This window comes from Meles meles, chromosome 11, assembly GCF_922984935.1.
Source record: "Meles meles chromosome 11, mMelMel3.1 paternal haplotype, whole genome shotgun sequence".
NCBI classification, from domain to species: Eukaryota; Metazoa; Chordata; class Mammalia; order Carnivora; family Mustelidae; genus Meles; species Meles meles.
In genome coordinates this window covers 51,274,041-51,301,953 of record NC_060076.1, presented here as the reverse complement: position 1 = coordinate 51,301,953, position 27,913 = coordinate 51,274,041, and the positions used below count along the sequence as shown (strand labels likewise).

General features: G+C 39.2%; 1 protein-coding gene across 2 annotated transcripts in view; it reads left to right on the top strand.

Moving 5' to 3' along the window:
• The window catches only part of ADAMTSL1 (ADAMTS like 1), a 935,024-nt gene that overhangs the window by 556,871 nt on the left and 350,240 nt on the right, over positions 1–27,913 (top strand). For both annotated transcript variants that reach the window (XM_046023640.1, XM_046023641.1), the window contains one exon: positions 6,201–6,328. In XM_046023640.1, coding sequence (XP_045879596.1) covers positions 6,201–6,328 — 128 coding nt within the window. The remainder of the gene's footprint in view (positions 1–6,200; positions 6,329–27,913) is intronic.

Sequence of the window (27,913 nt, the reverse complement as noted above, 5' to 3'; positions counted from 1 at the left end):
CTGGCAGTTCATCATCTCCCCCAGCAGTGCAGCTGTGATAAGAACCAGATGACCTGAATTTCCTAAGCAAAGCCAGCAGCAGATATCTGGGAACGCGCATGCCTCAGTATCCACATGCTCTGCTCTCTACGAAAAGCACAGTGAAAAGCTAACGGACTTTTACAAGAGACCAGTTACAGCTTAACATCTGTAAGCTCCCAGATCAGGGAATCACAGCCCCTCCCACGTGAAGTGCATGGCAGAACCAGGATTCCAGATTGCTGAAGAAGCCAAAGATTAGGTAAGATTTATGGAGACCTGATAGGTGGAGGAGAGTTACAAGGTGGAATCTGCGAGTTCATTTTCAAAGCAAAGAGACAGGGACAGGCGGTGTCTGCGTGTGGGTTTCTCCGCTTGGCATGAGCTCGCCACGGAAAAATGGTCCTCTCATCACCAGGGGGTTGCCCCCTCTTTTTAATTTAGAGGGACGCTGACATCCGGTTCGTGCAGTCACATGCACCACTCCAGATGGCTTAAGCGAAATGCTGTCTTGAAGGAGAGGAAAACCAGAGACTCAGGTGCCTTTGGGCTGATCTTGAAATACTAAGAATGTCTCGCTGTGTCCTCCAGGTAACCCATTTGGCTACATTTGAAGATCTGTTGGGGTTTGAAAAGCAGTTTGCTTAGGAATGTAACTTCATCCATTCTGTGACTTCCATTTTACAAAAACCTATCACCCATTCCCTCAGCACCTTCTTCCATTTATGCTGATTTCCTTATAGCTCTACCTCTTGTTCCAATGTTTGGAAAAAATATTTTCCAAGGCCTCTGTATACATAATGAATAGAACTCCAGAGTCTTTTTGTTGCTAATTTGTGCTTCACCCTACAACATTTTGCATAAGTCCTGCATAACCAGGCTTCTGGATAAAGTGGTCCATAGGAGGTCATCCTAAGATTCAGTGTTGAAGGTTCAGGGGCAGTGGGAGTGCAGGGAACTCTCGCTTCACGTGATTTCTCCAAGTGCTTAACTCCTTGTAGCTGTCAGGCTTAATTAACACGGTTCACCTGACACTTGGTTAGGATTTCAGAGCAAATGACTCAAACCAACCACAAAACCATCAGGTGAAAACCACATTTAGGTAAATCAGCAATGGCGGGGAAATGATGCCATCCCAAGATTGAGGGATTTAGGGAAGCTATTCCGATCTTCTAATATTTTTAGGTAAATCGGCTGGGGAAACAGTGGTCTTATGCACAAATATTAATAGTTGCCATTTCGTTCTTGGTTATTTTGTAGTAAACGCTCACCAACTCACCTGCCACTGTTGCTGATATGCCCTGCAGTGGGGTCAAGGGTGATCTCTTGGTCACTGTGCTTGAGAGCGTCCATGACCTTGTTTCTGAGATGCTGAGATTGCAATGCTACATTTATGTGACAGAAATCAAATTGGAAAGCATTGGCTTGGGTATATTTTAAAAGCTTAGACTTTTGGTTTCAGAAGCAATCATCATTTCTTCTAGACAACTCATCATCTAGTCCTTATTTTTTTCTGCCTCAATTTCTCTCGCTAGATGCAATTCAACGTTAACACTTAAAAAAAAAAAAAAAAGAATACTACTATTGTGGAGAAGAGGAATGTGCATCCCAGAACAAGAGAGAGTAAGCTCCAGTCCCATCTGGACCAGGCATAAAAGTTGTTTATACTAAAGGCCCTTTTAAAAACCGAAATAAGCAAATGCTGGTAGGTCTTTAATGACCTGCAAGACGTTGCTGCATTGACGTTTCTGGTCATAGATGTAAAAATCTAGCAGGTTAGGAGCCGGAAAATCACTTTACTTTCGAACACTAAACATGGATTCAGTTGGCATGAATTACGTTTATTCCATTTGATAAAAGACAACTTGGAGATTGTTCCAGTTTGAGAAACAGGCCCATGGCTTACTTCTGGGTTCCCGTGTGATGGCGCTCAGAGCAACATGGGCACTTCTTGTGTCAGGTTGTGCCGAGACTTGTCACCGGTAACAAGGTAAGAAGATTTAGTCAACACAACGTTACCTGAGAGCCATTTGGGTGCTGCTTTAGACAAGGAACATTAGAAACAAACAAACAAACAAAAAAACAAGCAACTTCGGTACAGACTTTGAAACAATTTGTTTCTCTAGAAAGGCAAAATCTCAACTATACATTTTTTCTAAAATATCTTACCCCCAGAGCAGCCAGAGGGAAACCTCCCAAGGATTTGGCATTCTGGTGTTCTTATCTCACATGGAAATGGGATTCACATGTGAATGCTGCATGGGGCTGGGTTTTTTTGTGTGTGTGTTTTTTGTTTTTTGTTGGTGGTTTTTTTTGTTTTTTGTTTGTTTTTTTGCAGTTGTAATGATTGGATAGTGTCATAATTTGTGATCACTGTCTTACTCATTTTAATTGTTTCACGCCTCCTAGCGTTTGTGATGTTGGTTTTTCCTCTCAGATTTATTTAATTTGAATAGAATGAGGGACATTGCATGTGACAAATGTATGTTTGTCACACGAGGAGTCACGGCATCCAGCAAATACCACAGCTCTTGACAGAACTCCTTCCAGTCCCACAGAGCAAACTAAAAAGGAGCCAGAGGATGTACAATAAACTCGCTAAGAATCTGAGGCATGACTTTAATGGGTAAATGGACAATGTACAGTTCATTGCCAAAGAGTCTTTTCTCCTTCAGTATATAATTAGGCTCTGGAAACCGAGTGCCCCATATTGCCTTGATTAGAAGTTGATTTTATTAATCCTAAAAACCAGGCTTTGGAGCTCAGTTAAATACTTCCTTTAGAAAAAACAGACTTTGGGGTAACCAGTGTGTTTCTGTTACCCATTCTATCCCACATTTTGTAGGGTTCTCAAACTACTGACAGATCATGTCATGAGGCAAATGCAATGTGGCAGGTGGCCGGGAGGTTCTGCTGTGGGATCATCTGGGTTTTCAGAGAGATGATGCTTTATGAGTAGAATGTTGAAGGTAACCCAGCAGGAAAAAACACTAGTACCTTCCCAGAGCACCTCCTACAACCTTTCAGAGTGCATATGTGTTTATAAATGATGGTAGCAATAAATAATGGAAATAAAAGTGGCAGATGCTTATATCGTGTTAATTTAAGCCCCCTTAACTTCTAAAGAATATATGTATGTATATATTTTTTGTGATAAAATGTATAAAATTGACCATTTTAGTCATGTTTAGGTCTACTGTTCAGTGACATTAAGGATGTTCACGGTGCTGTACAACCATCACCACTGTCCATCTCCAGGTTTCTCTCCATTTTCCCAAATGGTAGCCATGGACTCATTAAAAGAGAATTGCCCATTCTTCCCATGCCCCTTCCCCTGGCGACCACCACTCTACTTTCTGTCTCTATGGATCTGACTACTCGGGGTGCCTCATAGAATTTTTGTCCTTTTTGTCCTTTCATGTCTGGCTTATTTCTCTTATCATGATGTCTTCGAAGTTCATCCACGTTCCAAGTGGATTTTAAGGTGGAGTATTATTCTGTTGTGTGTATCTGTCACCTTTGAGTTATCCTGTCATCCACTGATGGGCACTCGGGTTGTTTTCAACCTTATGTGATTTTTTTTAATGTGTTAACTTGTTTTAATTCTCACAGTCCTAGTCTTTATGATCCTTATTTTCTGATCAGAAACAGAAGCGTTAAGGGATCACAGCAGAGAAACTCTGGAGACAGGATTCTGCTCCAGGCTGAATAGGTCCTTCATCTGTTCCTAACCAATATGCTAGCCTGGGCTAGCCCTTTGCAAATGATTTATGAATCTAAATAAAGCACGCATTAGTTAGATAAGCCTTGATACAACACTCTGAGGTGAGGTTTCTGACATCACTCATCCAGGTTTTAAAAGGTCCAGGGAGTCATCAGTTTGACAATAGAGCCCCACAACTCTGATCTATAAAGAAGCCCATTACTGCAAAATAAGCCATTTCCTGAGAGGCTAGAGAATGTTTTCTTTTTCAGGAGTCCCTCCTTTTTGGATGATAACACCTTGACTAGACCTAAGTAGGCCATGAGAAGGAGATTAAAAAAATAAAAATAACCATAACATCAATAACAAGAGGAGGCCCCACTTGTAGACCTACTATGTGCCAGCCATTTTACTTACATTATCTCAGGTTCCCCCAATGTTTCATAAGAGGTGAACCTCCTGTCACCTCGCGTCTCATCCTTCCGCAGTATTGCACGCCACCTGTGCTCTCTCTTCAGAGGGAAACCTGAAGATGAAATGGTCATTTTGTCTAACATGTCTATTTTCCTTAGGGTTTGTTTTTTCCCAAATTTAAATAGTTTTGAAATTGTTCTGTTTTCCGTAAGTATGTTCTTGATTGATAGGAGAAGATACCATCTTTAATGTGTGGATATCATCTTTAATTTACTCGGTGAAATAGTTTGACCCCATTTTACATTAGCTATTTGTAGAACCGTTGCTATGGATTCCATCGTGGTCCCCACTGTGATTCATATCTTGAAGTCCTAAGGCCCCTTGTTGTATGTGGAGATGAGGCCTTCGGGAGGTAATGAGTTTAGAAGAGGCCATGAAAGTGGGGATGAGATTAGTGTCCTTAGAAGGGTAGACACCACAGAGCTTGTTCTTTCTCCTCTCTCTCTTTCTGTCTCTCATACAAAGCAGAGGCCACGTGAGTACACAGTGAGAAGGTTGCCTGCTGCAACCCAAGGGGAACCTTCTCACCAGGAGGCACCCATACCGTCACCCTGTTCTGACTTTCAGCTTCCAGAACTATGAGAAAATACATTTTAATTGTTTAAGCCACCCAGTCTGGTATTCTGTGATGGCAGCTTAAGCTGAATTATACAACTGTGTATGCATGTATAAGACATTCTCAATTTATAATAATTATGGGCAATATTTATTAGTGCTTTACTCTGAAACTAGTCCTAGGCTAGGTGCATTTGACTAATCTTATATACTATGTCTGTGTGCGTGCACATAGAGGTATGGTTATAATATTATGCCCATTTTATGGAAAGGGAAATTATAGCATATGTAGGTGGCAGTTTAATTGTTCAAGGATACATAGTAAAAACAGAATCCATATCCAACCCAGGCAGTTTCTAACTCCAAAGCCTATTCTATTAACTATGGCATAAATTTTATCTTTGACTCTTAGGAGAACAGTGAGTCTCAACACGGAGACCAGGACATAACAATTTTTGGTATAGTCAGTGCAGATTTCACTAGCAGCCTGTCAGTATCAAGCAGATCTGTCTGTCAAGAGGCCATCCTGCATGACTGAGGTTACTTCATGCAGTTATTCTAATTAACAAATCTGAAATCTGGAAATGATGTTCCTTCATTTAAAAAAAAAAGTCAATTGTATGAAATGTTAAATTTTGGAAGGTCATGCTGATAAGCACATTTCCAGTTTCTTAGAGAAGAAACATCTCTGACAACAGTTCCTCTGTTTTCACAGAGAGGTAGTAGAGCAGAAGACTTCTGAGCCCAGGACAAAATTGTGACTCCTTTTTTTTCCTTTTTTCAAAGATTTGATTTATTTATTTTAGAGAGAGAGAGCACAAGCAGGGGGAGGGGCAGAGGGAGAGAGAAAAGCAGACTCCCCGCTGAGCAGGGAGCCCAATGTGGGGTTTGATCCCAGGATCCTGGGATCAGGACCCGAGCCAAAGGCAGATGCTTAACCAACCGAGCCACCCAGGTGCCCTAAATTCTTGACTTCAGTGCAAAGTGGCTCAGTGGGTTGGATCTCTGCCTTCGGCTCGGGTCATGGTCTCGGGGTCCTGGGATCGAGCCCTGCATCGGGCTCTCTGCTCGGCAGGGAGCCTGCTTCCTCCTCTCTCTCTCTGCCTGCCTCTCTGCCTACTTGTGATCTCTGTCTGTCAAATAAATAAATAAAATAAAATAAAAAAATTTGCAATTTATCTTCCTCTCCGCCAGATTCCTATTTCTTGCCCCTTTTCTCTTTGCTCCATTGCCCAGTCTCTTGTCCCTTTCAGTCATGGCCCAGGGTCCCTAAACTCAAATATGCCCCTCCCCAAACATATACACATTATTAAATCGGAAAGAATCTGATTCATGTTTTCATCTCAGGCAAGGCTACCATAGACCTACTTACAGAACACCCTCCCTTCAGGACGCATGTTTTAGGGTTCAGTGGGGACATGATACTGACCGCCCCTTTTTTTTCTCACAGAGCTCTAGGACGGCACGCTCTGAGGAGGACCGAGATGGCCTGTGGGATGCTTGGGGCCCATGGAGTGAGTGCTCACGCACCTGTGGTGGAGGGGCCTCCTACTCGCTGAGACGCTGCCTCAGCAGCAAGTAAGTCCTACACCCCAGAGGGTGGGAAGTTTCTAAGGCCCAGCGATAGCAGATTCAATGCATACTTTTGTGATTGGGTGTATGCAGAACTTCTGGTGCCGCACAAATCCAGATGAAAGGAAGGTACCAAAAATTAAATCTGTGCATCTATAGCTAGGTTACTTATATACTTTGAGGTGACAAGTAATATTCTCTCATTTACCAAGCAAATTTTGTCTGTCTTCGTGTTAAAACTGGAAGGAGAATTTATGGTTGGAAATAGACCTAGTATGTTAAGCTCCATAATATCTTGGACTTGTTGAATCAGCTTAATTACAGTGGTAAGATTAGCAGTAATATTAACGTTGACAACACATTCAGTTTCTGGGGGATTCCAGGGCCATCAAGCACTTCGCAAATCAATGATATGTTGGTTTGGTGTTTTTAATGGTGCAATGGCTGGAAGTTCCCTAAGGTTATTCAGTTCAATGAATGATGAAGTTTGCACATAAAGAGATTTGGTTGAACAGAAACTGCTGTGGGAATTGGGCATGGGCGTGAGGGCAATGGGGAAGGTGGAGAGTGGCTAATGGGTTCTAAGCTGAAAGTAAAGGCCTAGAGACTTTAGAATGAAAATCTACTTGGAATAATAATTCAGAACTGTATCTTGAGCTGTGTGGTCTACGACTAGATTTTTCTCCAAACTATAAAATCCAAAGTGCGATAGTAATATTTTTTAATGGAAGATTTTTATTGACACTGTAAAGGGTTACATGTGACAAGTTAAAAGTTGTGATGGAAATAACTATATATCATAAAACATGAAACAGAAGAAGGAAAAACACATATATCCGCTGATTCTTGTAGACTTTTCATAAATAGCAGAAAGTAGTAAGACGTAGTTTCAGAAAAATGTCAACTTACTCTGATGAGTTAAGACTTTCTTGGAGTCAAAATCCAAGTCTCATTCCTTTCTCTATTCCCCAGGCTTGCACATGGTCTGAGAGATACGTGTTCCTTCGCTAAATGCACTATAACTGGAGGCCATTTCGGTTCCAGGCAGATCCAGGTGGAAATGATGTACCCTGGGAAACCTGACCAAAGGGTATATCCCGCAAAAAAACAGATCAGTTCTGGTATTTAGCCACGCCCGGGTTTGGGTCTAGTCTGAAGATGGAGCTGTTGGATTGCCTCCACTAACATATTTGTTTGTCATCTTCGGGGGTCAGTTTCATATCAAACCAGATCCCTGCACTGATTAGGAAAAACAGACCTTTCATTTTTATGATTCACCTCTTATCTTAATCTTAAATATCAAAAACTTCCTCCATCTGCGTGGCATGATGCTACACGGTGGGAGCACCGTGAGCTATAACTGATAACACATCAATCAGTAAAGCCAAAATGTACAAATTTGAAATGTTCCTATTATGCAGTTTTCTCAGATTACCGTGCCTATAGGAGTGAGCCAAAGCATGTGTCTCACAAAAGCTGGGAAGGAGTGTATGGAAGCTTTCATACTGGTTCACTGATGTCAGTGCTACAGTGTGAGAATCTTGTACTGAGTGAGAGATGGACACGCAACTTAAGGGATAAATTACAATCACAGATAGAACTCTATCATTTGACAAAGCATCAAGTATTGATGTTATGTGAAATTCACAACTGCCCTTAAAAAATCACGTAACTAAGACTCCAAATGTTAGCATTTTATTAAAATACTATAAAGAAGATTAGCTATCATCTACTCACAATGAATTGGAAAAGTAAAATGTAAATTCTAAAAATATAAACATATAGGCTGTATGTCCCTATTTGACTTGAAACTATTGGAAAAAAAATACATCGGGTGGCTGGGTAATAGACATTGGGGATGGTATGTGCTATGGTGAGTGCTATGAATTGTGTAAGACTGATGTTTCACAGACCTATACCCCGAAAACTAGTAATACATTATATGTTAATTTTAAAAAAAGAAGATTTAAAGTCCTTAAAAAGACACAAGCCTCACACCTTATGTAAGGATTAACTGGAATTATGTAATATCCCTAAATGCAAAACCTTACAGAAGAAAAAGAGGCAGAATATGTTGTGGCCTTAAGTTGGGCAGAGATTTCTTAGACACAACAGTAAATTCATAATCGATAAGGAACAAAGAAAAGAAAGAAAGATACAGTAAGAAACTAATACAGTAAGTAAATTCATAAGAAGCTAAAACATTGGAGGCACACCACCAGCCCCTGGATGGTCCTCTGTGGCCTTTTTATTCATTTTGAATAGCTAATCACCTTAATGGATTTTCTCTCCTTTCCACTCCACATTTAGACATCCAAATTTCATTTGATCACCTTATACTCTTGAGAAAGGTCAGAGGTTATCAATGTACCTGTCCTTCAAGACCCAGCAGAATATGTACTGTAGTCTGCTGGTAAGCATTCAAATTCAACCTAAATAAATCCTGTCCACCTGCTGAATTAATTTGCTTGACCAATTTTCCAGGCGTGGTGATATGTGCTCACAGGTCACTTTTAGCTCTGATATTTTTAAGTCTATCAACTAATAATTATTCTATTCCAAATATGATAGAACTGTAAAAGCAGTTAAAATACTCAGCTTCTAGGAATAAAGGACAACTATTCAACTTCTGGAGTTAATTATGTTCTGTGATGGATGGGGAGCTTGTGAAGAGGGTTTCTTAACTTTCTGAGTTTGAGAACATCTTCTCTGGTGATCTTGTGAAGGGTCCAGGAAAATAAAAATCAGTGGAGGGAAAGCAGAGTGACAATATGGACAAGTATTAAATATAAAATCCTTCATTCTCACTGGCAGTGCTTGATGCTGGAGAAAAAGCCCAGACCTAGCGAAATACTGAGCAGAATCTTTTCTTTGATTTCTACCCGAACAAAGGCTCACAGAAAGTAAGCAGTGCTTATTTTTCCCAATTTCTGATACTGGAGTGTTGATAATTGCCTTTATTTGCAACCCTGGTTTAAGCAATAAAGGAAGGCACCATATAAACTTTTTTCTACAGCCTTTACTAATTTCTATAAGATTATGTTAAATTTCATTGAGTAGCTCTGATAATGCCACTATTTTTTTCTTTCCATATTTTTATTTAAATTCTAAGTAGTTTACATGTAGTCTTATATGGTTTCAGGAATAGAATTTAGTGATTCATCAGTTATATACAACAGCCAGTTGATATAGGACTATTGCTAATCTTGCCTCACTAAGTCGTCTTTCATTTTTGCATCATAATATCTTCTTTTGTTTTTTTTTTAATTAGAAAACAAACTATACCTACTTGTACTTTATGATAATTATTTTTTTTTAATTTATTTGACAGAGAGATCACAAGTAGATAGAGAGGCAGGCAGAGAGAGAGAGAGAGAGGGAAGCAGGCTCCCTGCTGAGCAGAGAGCCCGATGCAGGACTCGATCCCAGGACCCTGGGATCATGACCTGAGCCGAAGGCAGCGGCTTAACCCACTGAGCCACCCAGGCACCCCTATGATAATGATTTTAAGTGAATTAAAAGTGTACCAGCTACCATGAGAAGCTGTTGCTTCTCTCAGATTCTTCACTTTCTCCCACCAAATACTCCAAAATAATATTTTTAACATATGCATTTTTCTGACTGATCTAGTAGTGTGTCTTGTTTAGTGGAAATTATCCTTCTTCAGCCTAAATTACTTAAGCATATAGTTTTTAAATTTGATACTAAGGATCTGTCTCTGAGAGCTCTAGCTTTGTCTTCGGCCAGTTAATTTAAGTTTTCCCATAAGGAGTTCCAGATGCATAAGGCACTTAAGAATACTGTGTGTAATGTCATATGTACCACTGTATTAGGTCTGTGCCAAAACCAAGGTCAAGGGGTAAACGGCAGTTCATTTGAAATGGCAATGAGTCAGATAGCTGGATGCTCTTAAGTGCGGTGTCAACCTTTATACTGGTGCCCGAAGAAGACTTAAAGGTCTTTTATGACATTTTTTGCTTTCTGAAATGCCAAATTAATCTCCAGACTAATATATAGTATAGATTAATAGATTAATACACTAAGAGTAGAATATTTTTTAAAATCCCAACTGATTAAATGAAGGCCTTGTCAGATTTATATATACCCAAACAGCAAAAAATGGCTTGCTTATAAAGGATGAAAGCATTTTTTTCAAGTTAATAAATTTTGTACTGAATTTTTGAGTTGAATAGAATTTTTGGAGCTGAATAAAATTACTAGATGAACAAGAAATAAAATCATCACGCTGTGGAAGTGCCTAAAAAAAGAAGATTATGATATTATTCCGAAGGGATGTGGCTGCCAGAATGTTGTCAATATAAATACAGAAAAATTAAAATAAACATCCTCAAGGAGTCTTATCTCACACTAATGGGGAAGATCATTCAAACTTGTCATTTCATAATAATTGTACTAAGGGAAAGTAAGCTAACTCTTCTGATTTTTTAATTGCAAACATAATTTTTCTCCCATAAAAATATTGATACTTAGAGTAATATAAGCTTTAGTTAGCAAGTAATTTCTACACCATATAATAATAAATACCAAAAGAAAAATTTTAACATTAAGATTTGGCTTCTTAAACAAATATTTTTTTCTTTTACAGTCATCTCATCTCTAGCATAATATCCAATTAAGATTCACAGGACTTGCTTTAAGAGGTTTTAGAACCTTCAGCTAACGTGAGCCCCAAAGCAAGATTTCTCTGTTATTCTTCATCTAGTGTTATATGTTATCAGCCTTGTTTTCATTGGAAATGCTTGAGTTTTTATTTAAAAGAAAGTTATGCAAGTTCAGAATGGGTCTGACTTCTCCGTCATTTATGTGAGATATTCTTTTCATTGTGTTAGGGAAGATTTCACATTTTAGAATGTTTAAGGGTTTGTGGTTGCCTTCCTTTTACTTTCAGGGTTAAAGCCCAATCTAAATATATAACCGGTACTTCTAATAGTTCTTTAATGGTCCAGATCCTATATCTTAGAGGGTTGTTCCCCCCCACCCCATCACCCCCACCCTCTGGGTCTGATCTCCTTTCAGGAGAAGAATACTGAATGTTTAGAACCAATTTATGGCCTATTTTATCCCGTAAACCTGTTTGTTAAAATTAAAAATGGTTGGAAATCTGTTTGGTGTCCATAACCCCTACTAGCCATATTGGGAATTTGTATCTCTTGGTTGTCTTTTTTCTGTTTATTAAAAAAATTCCTTATTTGACTAGTTCAGTAGCCCATTTGAAGTCTTTATTTCTCCTCAATTTTCTCTCTCTTTTTTAAACTACTTTATTGAGATATCTTTCACATGTAAAAAGAACATATATTTAAGGAGTGCAATTTAATGTTTCAGTATATTCATACATTGTGAAAAGATCACTACAATGAAGCTAAATAATTTATGCATCACACCTACATAGTTACTGTATGTGTATGTATATGTTGAGAAGATTTAAAAGGTATCCTCTTTCAACTTTCAAGTAAATAATACAGTATTTTTAACTGTTACCGCCATGCTATACATGAAATCTCCCAAACTCACTCATCTTGCATAACAGAAACTTTGTACCCTTTGACCAACATCTCCTCATTTCTCCCTCTCCTCTGCTCCTGGTAAAATTATACTTACTCTCTGTTTTGATGAGTTTCACTATTTCAGATTGCACTTGTAAGTGAGATCATGCTGTGCTGGTCTTTTCTGTGTCTGGCTTATTTCACTTAGGAGAATATCCTCCAGATTCTTCCACAAATGGCAGGCAGGACTTCCTTCTTTGTTAAGACTAAAGAATATTCCATTGTGTGTATATACCACATTCTCTTCACCCATTTCTCTGTCAATGGACATTTAGATTGTTCCTATGTCTTGGCTATTATGAATAATCCTGTAGTGAAAATGGGTGTAGATATCTTTCAGGACTCAGATTTCCTTTCCTTTGGAAATATATATTTAGAAGTACAATTGTTGGATCATATAGTAGTTGAATTTTTAATTTTTTGAGGAACTTCCATAATCTTCCATAATATTTTACCAATTTACCAATTGCCTACCAACAGCATAGAAAGTTTCCCTTTTCTTTACATTTCACAAACAGTTGCTACTTTTGTCTTTTTGATAATAGTCATTCTATGGGTATGAGCTGATACCTCTTTGTTGTTTTGATTTGCATTTCCCTGATAATTAATGATGTTGAGCACCTTTTCATGTGCCTGATGGCCATTTGTATATCTTCCTTTGAGAAATATCTATTTAGGTTCTTTGCCCATTTTTTAGTTGGATTTTTTTATTTTTTACAATTGATTGTAAGCGTTTCTCATATATTTTGGATAATAACTCTTTATCAGGTACACAGTTTGCAAATATTTGCTCTCATTATGTAGATTGCCTATTAACTTTGTTGATTGTTTCCTTTGCTGTACAGAAGATTTTTAGTTTCACCTAGTCCCACTTATCTATTTTTGGTTTTGCTGCATGTGATATTGGTGTCATGATAAAAATTATTGCTAACACCAATGTCAAGGAGCTTTTTCCCTATTTTCTTCTAGCAAGTTTACAGCTCCAGGTCTTACATATTTAAGTCTTTCATCCATTTTGAGTTGATTTTTGCATTCACTGTGGGAATAAGGGTCCAATTTCATTCTTGTACATATGGATATCCAATTTTCCTAACATCATTTATTGAAGAGACTGTCTTTTCCCCCATTGTGAGTTCTTGGCAACCTTGTCAAAGATTGGTTGACCAAATATGTGTGAGCATGCCTAAGAGCTCTTTGTTTTGTTCCTTTGGTCCAAGTGTCTGTTTTTATGCCTTACATACTGCTTTGATTACTATAGCTTTGCAATATAGTTTGAAATCAGGATGTGTGATGCCTCTGGCTTTGTTCTTTTTTCTCAGTATTTCTTTGGCTATTTGGGGTCTTTTGAAGTTCCACCTCAATTTTAGGTTTGTTTCTCTATTTCTGTGAAGAATGTCATTGGAATTTTGAAAGGGAGTGTATTGAATGCATAGATCACTTTGAGTATTAAGGACATTTTAACAATATGGACATTCTTCCAGTCTCTGAGCATGGGTTATCTTTCCATTTATGTATGTCTTTAATTTCTTTCACAATTGTTTTTTAGTTCACAGGGTATGTCTTTCACCTAACTGGTTAAGTTATTCATAAGCATTTTATTCATTTTTTTTCCATTTTATTTATTTTTTCACAATAACAGTATTCATTGTTTTTGCACAGCACCCTGTGCTCCATGCAAAACGTGCCCTCCCCATTACCCACCACCTGTTCCCCCAACCTCCCACCCCTGACCTGTCGAAACCCTCAGGTTGTTTTTCAGAGTCCATAGTCTCTTATGGTTCGCCTCCCCTTCCAAATTTTTTTTTTTAATAAACATATAATGTATTTTTATCCCCAGGGGTACAGGTCTGTGAATCGCCAGGTTTACACACTTCACAGCACTCACGAAGCACTCCCCCTCTCCCAATCCCACCTTCCCCCAGCAACCCCCAGTTTGTTTTGTGAGATTAAGAGTCATTGATGGTTTGTCTCCCTCCCAATCCCATCTTGTTTCATTTATTCTTCTCCTATCCCCATAACCCCCCATGTTGCTTCTCCATGTCCTCATATCAGGGAGATCATATGATAGTTGTCTTTCTCCTATTGACTTATTTCACTAAGCATGATACGCTCTAGTTCCATCCACGTCGTCGCAAATGGCAAGATTTCATTTCTTTTGATGGCTGCATAGTATTCCATTGTGTATATATACCACATCTTCCTTATCCATTCATCTCTTGATGGACATCTAGGTTCTTTCCATAGTTTGGCTATTGTAGACATTGCTGCTATAAACATTTGGGTACACGTGCCCCTTCGGATCACTATGTTTGTATCTTTAGGGTAAATACCCAGTAGTGCAATTGCTGGGTCATAGGGTAGTTCTATTTTCAACATTTTGAGGAACCTCCATGCTGTTTTCCAGAGTGGTTGCACCAGCTTGCATTCCCACCAACAGTGGAGGAGGGTTCCCCTTTCTCCACATCCTCGCCAGCATCTGTCATTTCCTGACATGTTAATTTTAGCCATTCTGACTGGTGTGAGGTGATACCTCATTGTGGTTTTGATTTGTATTTCCCTGATGCCGAGTGACGTGGAGCACTTTTTCATGTGTCTGTTGGCCATCTGGATGTCTTCTTTGCAGAAATGTCTGTTCATGTCCTCTGCCCATTTCTTGATTGCATTGTTTGTTCTTTGGGTGTTGAGTTTGCTATGTTCCTTATAGATTTTGGATACTAGCCCTTTATCTGATATGTCGTTTGCAAATATCTTCTCCCATTCTGTCAGTTGTCTTTTGGTTTTGTTAACTGTTTCCTTTGCTGTGCAAAAGCTTTTGATCTTGATGAAATCCCAATAGTTCATTTTTGCCCTTGCTTCCCTTGCCTTTGCCGTTGTTCCTAGGAAGATGTTGCTACGGCTGAGGTCGAAGAGGTTGCTGCCTGCATTCTCCTCAAGGATTTTGATGGATTCCTTTCTCACATTGAGGTCCTTCATCCATTTGGAGTCTATTTTCGTGTGTGGTGTAAGGAAGTGGTCCAATTTCATTTTTCTGCATGTGGCTGTCCAATTTTCCCAGCACCATTTATTGAAGAGGCTGTCTTTTTTCCATTGGACATTCTTTCCTGCTTTGTCGAAGATTAGTTGACCATAGAGTTGAGGGTCGATTTCTGGGCTCTCTATTCTGTTCCATTGATCTATGTGTCTGTTTTTGTGCCAGTACCATGCTGTCTTGATGATGACAGCTTTGTAATAGAGCTTGAAGTCCGGAATTGTGATGCCACCAACTTTGGCTTTCTTTTTCAATATTCCTTTGGCTATTCGAGGTCTTTTCTGGTTCCATATAAATTTGAGGATTATTTGTTCCATTTCTTTGAAAAAAATGGATGGTATTTTGATAGGGATTGCATTAAATGTGTAGATTGCTTTAGGTAGCATAGACATTTTCACAATATTTATTCTTCCAATCCAGGAGCATGGAACATTTTTCCATTTCTTTGTGTCTTCCTCAATTTCTTTCATGAGTACTTTATAATTTTCTGTGTATAGATTCTTAGCCTCTTTGGTTAGGTTTATTCCTAGGTATCTTATAGTTTTGGGTACAATTGTAAATGGGATTGACTCCTTAATTTCTCTTTCTTCTGTCTTGTTGTTGGTGTACAGAAATGCAACTGATTTCTGTGCATTGATTTTATATCCTGACACTTTACTGAATTCCTGTACAAGTTCTAGCAGTTTTGGAGTGGAGTCTTTTGGGTTTTCCACATATAGTATCATATCATCTGCAAAGAGTGATAGTTTGACTTCTTCTTTACCAATTTGGATGCCTTTAATTTCTTTTTGTTGTCTGATTGCTGAGGCTAGGACTTCTAGTACTATGTTGAATAGCAGTGGTGATAATGGACATCCCTGCCGTGTTCCTGACCTTAGCGTAAAAGCTTTCAGTTTTTCTCCATTGAGAATGATATTTGTGGTGGGTTTTTCATAGATGGCTTTGATAATATTGAGGTATGTGCCCTCTATCCCTACACTTTGAAGAGTTTTGATCAGGAAGGGATGCTGTACTTTGTCAAATGCTTTTTCAGCATCTATGGAGAGTATCATATGGTTCTTGTTCTTTCTTTTATTAATGTGTTCTATCACATTGATTGATTTGCGGATGTTGAACCAACCCTGCAGCCCTGGAATAAATCCCACTTGATCGTGGTGAATAATCCTTTTAATGTACTGTTGAATCCTATTGGCTAGTATTTTGGCGAGAATTTTTGCGTCTGTGTTCATCAAGGATATTGGTCTGTAGTTCTCTTTTTTGGTGGGGTCCTTGTCTGGTTTTGGGATCAAGGTGATGCTGGCCTCATAAAATGAGTTTGGAAGTTGCCCTTCCATTTCTATTTCTTGGAACAGTTTCAGGAGAATAGGAATGAGTTCTTCTTTAAATGTTTGGTAGAATTCCCCTGGGAAGCCATCTGGCCCTGGGCTTTTGTTTGTTTGGAGATTTTTGATGACTGTTTCAATCTCCTTACTGGTTATGGGCCTGTTCAGGTTTTCTATTTCTTCCTGGTTCAGTTGTGGTAGTTTATATGTCTCTAGGAATGCATCCATTTCTTCCAGATTGTCCAATTTGTTGGCGTAGAGTTGCTCATAGTATGTTCTTATAATTGTCTGTATTTCCTTGGTGTTAGTTGTGATCTCTCCTCTTTCATTCATGATTTTATTTATTTGGGTCCTTTCTCTTTTCTTTTTGATGAGTCTGGCCAGGGGTTTATCAATCTTATTGATTCTTTCAAAGAACCAGCTCCTAGTTTCATTGATTTTTTTCTATTGTTTTTTTGGTTTCCATTTCATTGATTTCTGCTCTGATCTTTATGATTTCTCTTCTGCTGGGTTTAGGGTTTCTTTCTTGTTCTTTCTCCAGCTCCTTTACGTGTAGGGTTAGGTTGTGTACTTGAGACCTTTCTTGTTTCTTGAGAAAGGCTTGTACCGCTATATATTTTCCTCTCAGGACTGCCTTTGCTGTGTCCCACAGATGTGTTTTCATTATCATTTGTTTCCATGAATTTTTTCAATTCTTCTTTAATTTCCTGGTTAACCCATTCATTCTTTAGAAGGATGCTGTTTAGTCTCCATGTATTTGGGTTCTTTCCAGCTTTCCTCTTGTGATTGAGTTCTAGTTTCAGAGCATTGTGGTCTGAAAATATGCAGGGAATGATCCTAATCTTTTGATACTGGTTGAGACCTGATTTGTGACCCAGGATGTGATCTATTCTGGAGAAGGTTCCATGTGCACTCGAGAAGAATGTGTATTCTGTTGCTTTGGGATGAAATGTTCTGAATATATCTGTGATGTCCATCTGGTCCAGTGTGTCATTTAAGGCCTTTATTTCCTTGTTGATCTTTTGCTTGGATGATCTGTCCATTTCAGTGAGGGGGGTGTTAAAGTGCCCTACTATTATTGTATTATTATTGATGTGTTTCTTTGATTTTGTTATTAATTGGTTGATATAGTTGGCTGCTCCCACGTTAGGGGCATAGATATTTAAAATTGTTAGATCTTCTTGTTGAACAGACCCTTTGAGTAGGATATAGTGTCCTTCCTCATCTCTTATTATAGTCTTTGGCTTAAAATCTAATTGATCTGATATAAGGATTGCCACCCCAGCTTTCTTCTGATGCCCATTAGCATGGTAAATTGTTTTCCACCCCCTCACTTTAAATCTGGAGGTGTCTTCGCGTCTAAAATGAGTTTCTTGTAGGCAACATACTGATGGGTTTTGTTTTTTTATCCATTCTGATACCCTGTGTCTTTTGATTGGGGCATTTAGCCCATTAACATTCAGGGTAACTATTGAGACATATGAATTTAGTGCCATTATTAGCCTGTAAGATGACTGTTACTGTATATTGTCTCTGTATCTTTCTGATCTACTACTTTTAGGCTCTCTCTTTGCTTAAAGGACCCCTTTCCATATTTCCTGTAGAGCTGGTTTGGTGTTTGCAAATTCTTTCAGTTTTTGTTTGTCCTGGAAGCTTTTTATCTCTCCTTCTATTTTCAATGATAGCCTAGCAGGATAGAGTATTCTTGGCTGCATGTTTTTCTCGTTTAGTGCTCTGAATATATCATGCCAGCTCTTCCTGGCCTGCCAGGTCTCTGTGGATAAGTCTGCCGCCAATCTAATATTTTTACCATTGTATGTTACAGACTTCTTTTCTCGGGCTGCTTTCAGGATTTTCTCTTTGTCACTAAGACTTGTCAATTTTACTATTAGGTGACGGGGTGTGGACCTATTCTTGTTGACTTTGAGGGGGGTTCTCTGCATCTCCTGGATTTTGATGCTTGTTCCCTTTGCCATATTAGGGAAATTCTCTCCAATGATTCTCTCCAATAGACTTTCTGCTCCCCTCTCTGTTTCTTCTTCTTCTGGAATCCCAATTATTCTAATGTTGTTTCGTCTTATGGTGTCACTTATCTCTCGAATTCTCCCCTCATGGTCCAGTAGCTGTTTGTCCCTCTTTTGTTCGGCTTCTTTATTCTCTGTCATTTGGTCTTCTATATCACTAATTCTTTCTTCTGCCTCATTTATCCTAGCAGTGAGAGCCTCCATTTTTGATTGCACCTCATTAATAGCTTTTTTGATTTCAATTTGGTTAGATTTTAGTTCTTTAATTTCTCCTGAAAGCGCTTTACTATCTCCAGAGAGGGTTTCTCTAATATCTTCCATGCCTTCTTCGAGCCCGGCTAGAATGTTCAGAATCGTCATTCTGAACTCTTGATCTGACATAGTACCAATGTCTGTGTTGATTAGGTCCCTAGCCTTCGGTACTGTCTCTTGTTCTTTTGTTTGTGGTGATTTTTTCCGCCTTGTCATTTTGTCCAGATAAGAGGATATGAAGGAGCAAATAAAATACTAAAAGTGTGGCAAAGACCCCAGAAAAATGCGCTGTAACCGAATCAGAAGAGACCCCTAATTGTGGGGGGGAGAAAGGGGATAAAACCAGGTTCTGAAAAAAAAGAAAAAAATTTTAAAAATAAAACAAATAAAGAAAAAATATAAAAAAGAAAGAAAAAATAGATATATTTAGATAAACTAGTCAAAAAACGTTAAAAAAGAAAAGGGTAAAAGTTTTAAAAAATTTAGCAGAAGAAGAAAAAAGAAAAAAGAAAAAAAATTGAAAAAAGAAAAAAAAATTGAAGTAGCCGCAAGACTAAAGAATCATGGGGAGAAAGCCATGAGTTCCATGCTTTGCTTTCTCCTCCTCTGGAATTGCTCTGCTGTCTTAGGAATTGAACCTACTTTCCTTGATAGATGTACTTCGTCCTGGCTGGATATTTTGTTGATCTTCTGGGGGAGGGGCCTGTTGTAGTGATTCTCAAGTGTCTTTGCCCGAGGCGGGATTGCACCGCCCTTACCGGCAGCCGGACTAAGTAATCGGCTCGGGTTCGCTTTTGGGAGCTTCTGTTCCCTGAACGCTTTCCGTAAAGTTCCGGAGGACGGGAATGAAAATGGCGGCCTCCTAGTCTCCGGCCCGGAGGAGCCGAGAGCCTGGGGCCCCACTCCTCAGTGCGCCCCCAGAGGACAGCACCCAATCACTCCCGTATCCTCAGCCTCTAGCCGCGCTCCGAGCTCACCCAGCCCGCGAGGTGAGTTCAAGGTAACCCCGAGCTGAGATTTCAGTCCTCGGCTCTGTCTCTGCAGCCGGCTTCTCCGTTCTAATACCTGCGAGCTCTCCGACACTCTGACACCCCTGATCCTTCTGTGACCCTGCGGGACCTGGGGCCACGCTGACCCCGCGTGGGCTTCACTCTGTTTAGCCTCTGGAGCAATGTCCCTCAGTGGAACAGACTTTTAAAAGTCCTGATTTTGTGCTCCATTCCTCCGCCGCTTGCCGGGAGCCGGCCCCTCCCCCCGCGGTCTATCTTCCCGTCGTTTTAGATTCACTTCTCTGCCAGTCCTACCTTTCAGAAAGTGGTTGATTTTCTGTTTCTAGAGTTGCTGTTCTTCTTCGCTTCGCTCTCCCGTTGGATTTGTAGGTGTTTGCAATGTTTAGATAAGCTATCGAGCTGATCTCCTGTTACCTGATGTAGTCTCAGGCTGCTACTTCTCCGCCATCTTGACTCCTCCTCTGCATTTTATTCTTTTTGATGCAGTTGTAAATGGGATTGCCTTAATTTCCTCCTCAGGTCATTTGTTATTAATGTGTAGAAATGCCACTAATTTCTATGTTGATTTTGTATCCTGAAACTTTGACTTTGTTTATTAGTTATAATAGTTTTTTGTTGTTGGAATCTTTAAATTTTTCTATGTATATGATCATGCCATCTGCAAAGATCATTTTGTTTCTTCTTTTCCCTTTAGATGCCTCTAATTTCATGTTCAGTTACTTCAACTAGGACTTTTGTACTTTGTTAAATAGAAGTAGTAAGAATGGGCATTCTTGTTTATATTGGATCTTAGAGGAAAAGTTTTCAGCCCCATTGATTATGATGTTAGCTGTAGGTTGTTCAAATATGACCTTCCTTGTTTTGAGCTAAGTTCCTTTTACACCTATTTTTAAAGGCTTTTTAAAAAATTATTATTATGAACAGATACCGAATTTTGTCAACTCCTTTTCCTGCATCTGCTGAAATGACCATGTGGGTTTTATCTTTCATTCTATTAATGTGGTGTATGAATTTGATTGATACATATATATTGTACCACCCTTGCATCCCACAGATAAAGTCCTGCATGGTCATCCTTGTAATGTGATATTGAATTCCATTGGCTAGAATTGTATTGATGATTTTTGCTACCATGTTCATTAGGGATATTGGCCTATAGCTTTCTTTATTTGCAGTGTATTTGTCTGGCTTTGGCACAAGAGCAATACTGGCCTCATAAGATTAGTTTGGAAGTGTTCCCTCTTCTTCTATGTTTTAGAAGAGTTTAGGAAGAATTGGTATTTTTTAACATTTAGTAGAATTCATCAGTGAAACCATTAGGTTCTGGTTTTCTTTGCTTGGAGGTATTTGATTATTGATTCAATCTTCTTATTAATTATTAGTCTGAACTAGAAAACAAAGTCCAGAGTTATCGGGAAAAAAAAATAATAAAGATGAGATCAGAAATGAATCAAATAGCACTGAGAAAAACCATAGAAAAAATTCAACTAAACTAAGAGTAGGGTTTTTGTTTTTGTTTTTTTTTGGTTTTTGAAGAGATAAATAAACAAAATCAACAACTGTTAGCTAAAGGAAAAAGAGGAGATGCAAATAAAATCAGAAATGAAAGAGAAAGCATTACAATCGATGACTCAGGAATTAAAAGGACTGTAAGGGACTATCATGAACAATTATATACCAACAAATTGGATAACCTAGAAGAAATGGGTAAATTCTTGAAAACATAACCTTCTAAGAGTGAATCTCCTCAATTTTCATTCATTCAGTTAATAAATACTTACTGAACATGTACCATGGATAGGCAATTATAATTAAGGATAAAAGGCCAAAAAGTCAAGCATCTCCTTTGGGTGATTTGCCAAATTATTAAGTTCCTACTTGAGTTTCTATTGATTATAGTTGCAAAATATTTTCAAAAGAGAATTTCACCCAGTTCTGTAATTAGATAATACATATGTAGCAATGGTCTTATCCCAACTGTGCTTGAGAATCACCTAGACATCTTTAAAAAAAAAAAAACAAAAAAAAACAAAACAAAACAAAAAAAACTGGGCCCCACTGAAAACCAATTAAATTCAAACCTCCACAGGTGAGCCCTAATCTCAATAAATTTTAAGAAGCTCTCCAAATAATTTTAATGTATATCCAATGTTAAAAGTACTCTTTTTTTTAATAAATTTATTTATTCTTCCTTTTCAGCATAACAGTATTCATTGTTTTTGCACAACACCCAGTGCTCATGCAATATGTGCCCTCCCTATTACCCACCACCTGGTCCCCCCAACCTCCCACCCCCGCCCCTTCAAAACCCTCAGGTTGTTTTTCAGAGTCCATAGTCTCTTATGGTTTGCCTCCCCTTCCAATTTTTTTTTTAATAAACATATAATGTATTTTTATCCCCAGGGGTACAGGTCTGTGAATCACCAGGTTTACACACTCACAGCACTCACGATAGCACATACCCTCCCCAATGTCCATAAACCCCTCCCCCTCTCCCAACCCCACCTCCCCCCAGCAACCCCCAGTTTGTTTTGTGAGATTAAGAGTCATTTATGGTTTGTCTCCCTCCCAATCCCATCTTGTTTCATTTATTCTTCTCCTATCCCCCTAACCCCCCATGTTGCATCTCCACGTCCTCATATCAGGAAGATCATATGATAGTTGTCTTTCTCCGATTGACTTATTTCACTAAGCATGATACCCTCTAGTTCCATCCACATTGTCGCAAATGGCAAGATTTCATTTCTTTTGATGTCTGCATAGTATTCCATTGTGTATATATACCACATCTTCTTTATCCATTCATCTGTTGATGGACATCTAGGTTCTTTCCATAGTTTGGCTATTGTAGACATTGCTGCTATAAACATTCGGGTACACATGCCCCAAAAGTACTCTCTTTTGAAGGGGATGATAGTGAAATGATTCGGCCTTCTGGGAATTTAGAGATTGGGACAATAAAGAAAAGAAGAGATTTTCTTTTTTTTTTCTTAATTTAATTAATTAATTAATTTTTTCAGCGTAACAGTATTCATTGTTTTTGCACAACACCCAGTGCTCCATGCAATACGTGCCCTCCCTATTACCTACCACCTGGTTCCCCCAACCTCCCACCCCCACCCCTTCAAAACCCTCAGGTTGTCTTTCAGAGTCCATAGTCTCTTATGGTTCGCCTCCCCTTCCAATTTCCCTCAACTTCCAAGAAGAGATTTTCTGATAAAAAAATTCGTATATGTTTTGATTCCTCACTCAAGTTTCTAGGAAATGATCCAATCTAACATAGGAAGAAAGTCCTGGGCACCAGCCTATCAGGACATAGAAGTCGTGGTTTTCCACACTTCTGCAAGCCAAGAAAATAACTTTTCTGAGTAGTTACACAATTGTCTAGTATTAGTCAAGGTCAGCCTTGCCCAAATTGGCAATGGGCTAAGTAATTTCTCAAGTTTTTTTCCATTCCAGTATTATGACTCTTTATGCCTCAAGGTTGTTAGTGAATGACTAAGTTAATGCCCAGTAACTGGGTATTTTATGTAGATTCACAGAGATCTACCTCCCTTTGATTCATTAAATTTCTTATCCATAGAATGGAGTTTAACTTTCTACCTTCAATTCAGCATCTATCCTTATCCTTAATAGGCTTCCCAATAGTACTCGAATCTCTGTTTGGGCCCAATTTGTGCAATAGAAAAGAGGAGTTTGTCTAACCCTAACTGTTTTGCTTAATTTCAGCCACTGGGGGAGAGGGGGTTGGCAAGAAGGAGGGGGCAGGCCGGAGAAGGATAAAGAGAAAGAATGAGAGATTGCTAGAAATTAAAAGGACACCAGATATTATGACCAGGGATATCCGAATTGCATACACTAGGGGAAGGATGCTTTACCTGGAGGCAAGGAGAATAAATACAGAATACTAAGTAACATCATATTCATGTGCAATCATCAGCTGAAACCCGTAACTGCATATGCCAACCTTAAGTAGCTGCACAGCCAATCCCTACCTCTGGGCTCTAGGGTAGGACTTGCTGGTCGAGACTGATATCTTTTCCTAGTGGGAGAAAGTCACCTGTTTGGGAACCTGGCTCTCCTAATAGTGTGTTTCACTGTCTCTGTGAGAACCTTTCACCTTTTTCTGTAGACTGTCCCCTTTAATTTTTTAATCAAACTACTACTCTTGGCCCCACTATTTTCTAGCTATGTGACACTGAATAGGGTTTTCAATTTTTCTGGGATTTCGTTTACTTGTCTATGATGTCAAGTGGGCAGTGTCTGGAACAGAATAGGTGTTCAATAAATATTTATATCCAACAAATGTCTGAGGTGTCTTTCAACTCTAAAATTGAATGTGTGACCCTGAGACAGAGAGCTTTTCTCTTCCACATATGCAGTCAAAGCCCATTTTGCTGCCAGATAGGAAGAGGAACAAAGGCTGCTCTTAATATGAATGGTTTTAAAGAAAAATGTTGTTATTCTCCAGGCCCCCATCTTGCAACAGACATCTGGGTGATATGGGCAGGTTGAAGAACTTTTGTCTGTAGCCAAAATAATTCATAAATTCCCAGCTCCAGGGTTGTGTCGGGTGAGGTTGTGAGAGTCCTAGAGTTTCATAATATACATTTTCCTCATGGGGAAGACGGAAAAGTTGGACTTGATGTTGCTAAAACACATTTGTTTTTATTCTCATTCTTTGCCTCTTTTGGCTACTGAGCAAATGTAAGATCATTTGCAAACCTTATGGCATGTGTGTATGTATAAAAAAGTACATGTCCTTCCTGCTAGTGGATCTCGAGCCAAAGGCAGCAATCCCCCTACCCCACACCCCGCCATCTTTCAGAGGGAACAAATGCATCGTGGTGACAAATATAACTTCAAGTAAATAGGTGAAAATAAACAGAGTCTGTCAAAAAAAAAAAATCCGTAGCTTCCTTCCTCTGGTAACTATTTTGTTTCATTTTGCACTTTTCATCTTCATTTTATTATAGAAAGATTCCAATCAGGTTTCCAGGGTCAAAACTTAGAGCAAATATTAGACCAAAAGTTCTCCGTGGTCTCCTGATAGCATTTCCTTCTGTTCTACAGCTTTTCTCTTTCTTTGACCCACTTTCCCTTCCTTCCTTCCTGACCTCCCTCCCTCCCTCCCTCCCTCCTTCCTTCTTTTCTCTCCTCAGAAAATGCTTCTGGAGGCTAACTATGCACCAGGCCCTTTGCTAAGTACTGGGGCTCAGAGACCTAGATGGCAGGGGGAGAAAAGCAAATAAAAGAAACAAAAAATATGTTTTGTTTTTTTAAAGTGAAAACATCCCTGAACAGCTAGAGGACTGTCCTAGTCCTTTAAAAACCTGACCACATTGTCTGTAACCTCCCGGCCTCTTCTCTAGCGAGCCTCTAACCTACGAAATCCCTCCACGCCCATGCCCAGCTAGCAAAATTCTGACTGTTATTTCAAGTTGCATCCTCTGCTGTGTCCCTCAGTCTCACTTTGCTATACTTTCCCACGACTTTGAGTTTCCTTTCCATGACCTGGCATGTGTCAGAGTTATGTGTATGGCATTGTCCTCTGCTACATGATCAGCGTATGGGCACAGGTTTTATTGTGCTCACCTTTAGATCTTCTGCCTGGCACCCAGCAGGTACCTGCCCACTTCAGTGTTGGACACCTTTACTGAATAGAATATTGAGGCCAGGAACCTGCTGTAGGGCTGTTTCTTGAGTTACCCCTTCTTCTATCACACTCTTGGGAACATGGGGCCCATATGGGACATCGCACTTAAAATACTATCTTCTTAAGTACTTCTCTGTCACCAGCTTGTCCCTTCATCCAACTCCTTTTGCATGTAGTATCCAGACCATACCTGCTAGTTGTTGACTATGAAGTAGACACTTGTGTGTTTTACATGGGTTGGTGTGGATTTTTTTCCAATGAAATTACAACTTAGAGTCAGAAAGGTCCTCATTTTTCTATCTCTCCCAGTGCCTTGCATAGTACTGGTTCAGATTGGAGGCTCAATAAACGTGTTAAGAGACTATGAATCTAAGAGCCTTATACAAAACTTGTTTGCCAGAAACCCTGCACGGGGGCTCATTTTCCCCGTCAGACTGCTTACTCTACATTTTCTCATTAGATTTTCTGAGCAGTATGCTTGGAGCAGTTTCTGACATCATTAGAAGTTGGGCATGATCATTGTGGTTTACATTGTCATTGTTCTTGCTTTTGGCTTTTTTGATTGCACGGGCATACTCCTCATTTTCAGAAACTCAACCCATATTTGTGAGAACACAATGCCTTGTTGTAACACGTCTGTCTTTGAAGAACAGGCAGAGATATGTAAAATTATACTTGTTTGGGAAAAAAAAAAACTTGGCAGGGATTTTTGTAGTTGTAATTAAGAACACACCAAACACTCATAGTAGCAAATAAACCAATTCGAAACTCAGGGGACAAACTCCAAAATCCAGTCTACAATATTCTCACGTGAGTCTAAATTTTAATTGAACAGCTCTGCAGCCTCTAAGCTGCTGCTGGAGACTCTGTAAAGGTTAGAGAAGATTTCCTTAGTTTCCTAGGGTAGAGAAAAGATCAAATAAGCAGAGGCAATGTCTTCTCAGAATGTTTTCTCCAAACCTACATCATCTCCATTCATATTGAATTAGTTCGCGATATGAAGTTTTAACCCCCTCTGTATGCATGAACTGAGGTCTCCAAGCTGGTATTCAGAATGTTTTTATAATGAGAGATTAGTATAGAGCAGAAGTGGTGAATTATAAAACTAAAGTTACAAAAATATGTTATCTATGCCAAAGGAACACTTTAAAGTTGAGGTCTCCATTTGTGGCACCATTTTTAAAATTTGGGCCTCTGCTACCCCCCGTTCTGTTTAAGATTGCTTTGAAAAATGCAGCTTTTAGGCCAACTGTTCTTTTGGCATCTGAGGCCACGTTAGAGCATCTGGCAGATTGAGAAGAGCTAGTGCGGCACTAGGGCTGTGTCTGTTCCGTTCCCAGCCAGCTCACCTACTGATGGATGATGCCTGGCAGCCTGCCTCCTTGTTGTTTGTTGTATTATTACGACAGAAAGCATTTTCAAAAGCTACATTTATCAAGCTGTCATAATAGTTTGGCTTGTGTATCTATCTACTCAGAAAAAAAAAAATAAATCTCTCCCTCAGCCCTAATCTGTTCAAGCCACGTGAGACATCCCATGCAGAAGGGGCAGCCCAAAACGAACAGGGCATCCTGTGTGAACGTGAGGACATTTCAACTAAATGCCTAAAAGAAGAGCTATTTTTTATGCATACATTTGAAAGTCCCACAGCACACAAGACCTGTCTTTTCCTTGTTTCAAGGATACTTTTCCATTGCGGGTTGTATGTGTTGCAGATGCATTATTTCTAGAATTTAGGTGACTTTGTTGAAGGAAGGAGATTTAACCTCAAGGAGGAAAAACACTGAAGTTTCCCACAAAGAAGGTCAAAGAGACCTATTAATGTTTAAGACCGTTTTTCATTGGCAAGTATCACTAGATCAAGCATTACTTGTTTGTTTTTTAAGATTATATTTATTTATCTGAGAGAGAAGAGCGCACAAGCATGGGGGTGGGGAGAAGAGGGAGAGCGAGGAGCAGACTCCCTGCTGAGTAGGGAGCCTATGTGGGGTTCAATCCCAGGACTCAGATTACAATCTTAGCCAAAGGCAGACACTTGATCCACTGAGCCACTCAGGTGCCCGAAACATTACTTGTTATGGAGAATCTTGTAATCAAGTTTCTTATTACTTGAGATAGGTCTGGGAGCTCATGGCTATTGGAGGTGGGTAGAGAGAGATTCAAAGTCTGTCTAGAGTAACTCATTAATGTTTGTTAAAAATATTTCAGATCTAGTGGTGCCCAGTGTCTCAGTAAGTTAAGCATCTGGCTCTTGATTTTGGCTCAGGTCATGATCTCAGGGTCATGAGTTGGAACCCTGATTCAGGGCTTGAGATTCTCTCTCTCCCTCTCCTCTATTTCCCCCCACCTCCAACCCCTGCTCTGGCTCTTTCTCTTTCTGTCTCAAAAAAAAAAAAAAAAATTCAAATCTATTAATGTTAATAAAGCACTCACTGGGGATGCATACTAGAACATCTCCAATTATTCTGAGGTATAGTATATAATGACTATGTAGTATAAACATGGTTATCTGCAGATACATTTTTATTGAGGTATAATTGACATATAACATTGTAGAGGTTCAAGGTATACAATGTGTTGATTTGGTGGGTTTTCCCCCCATTTTTCTCATCCTCTAGGCCCCTTCCTTTTGCAATCATCAGCTCATTCTCTATATTTATAGGTCTGATTCTAATATTTGTTTGTTTATTCATTTGTTTTGTTTTTTAGATTCCACATATGAGGGAAATCATACT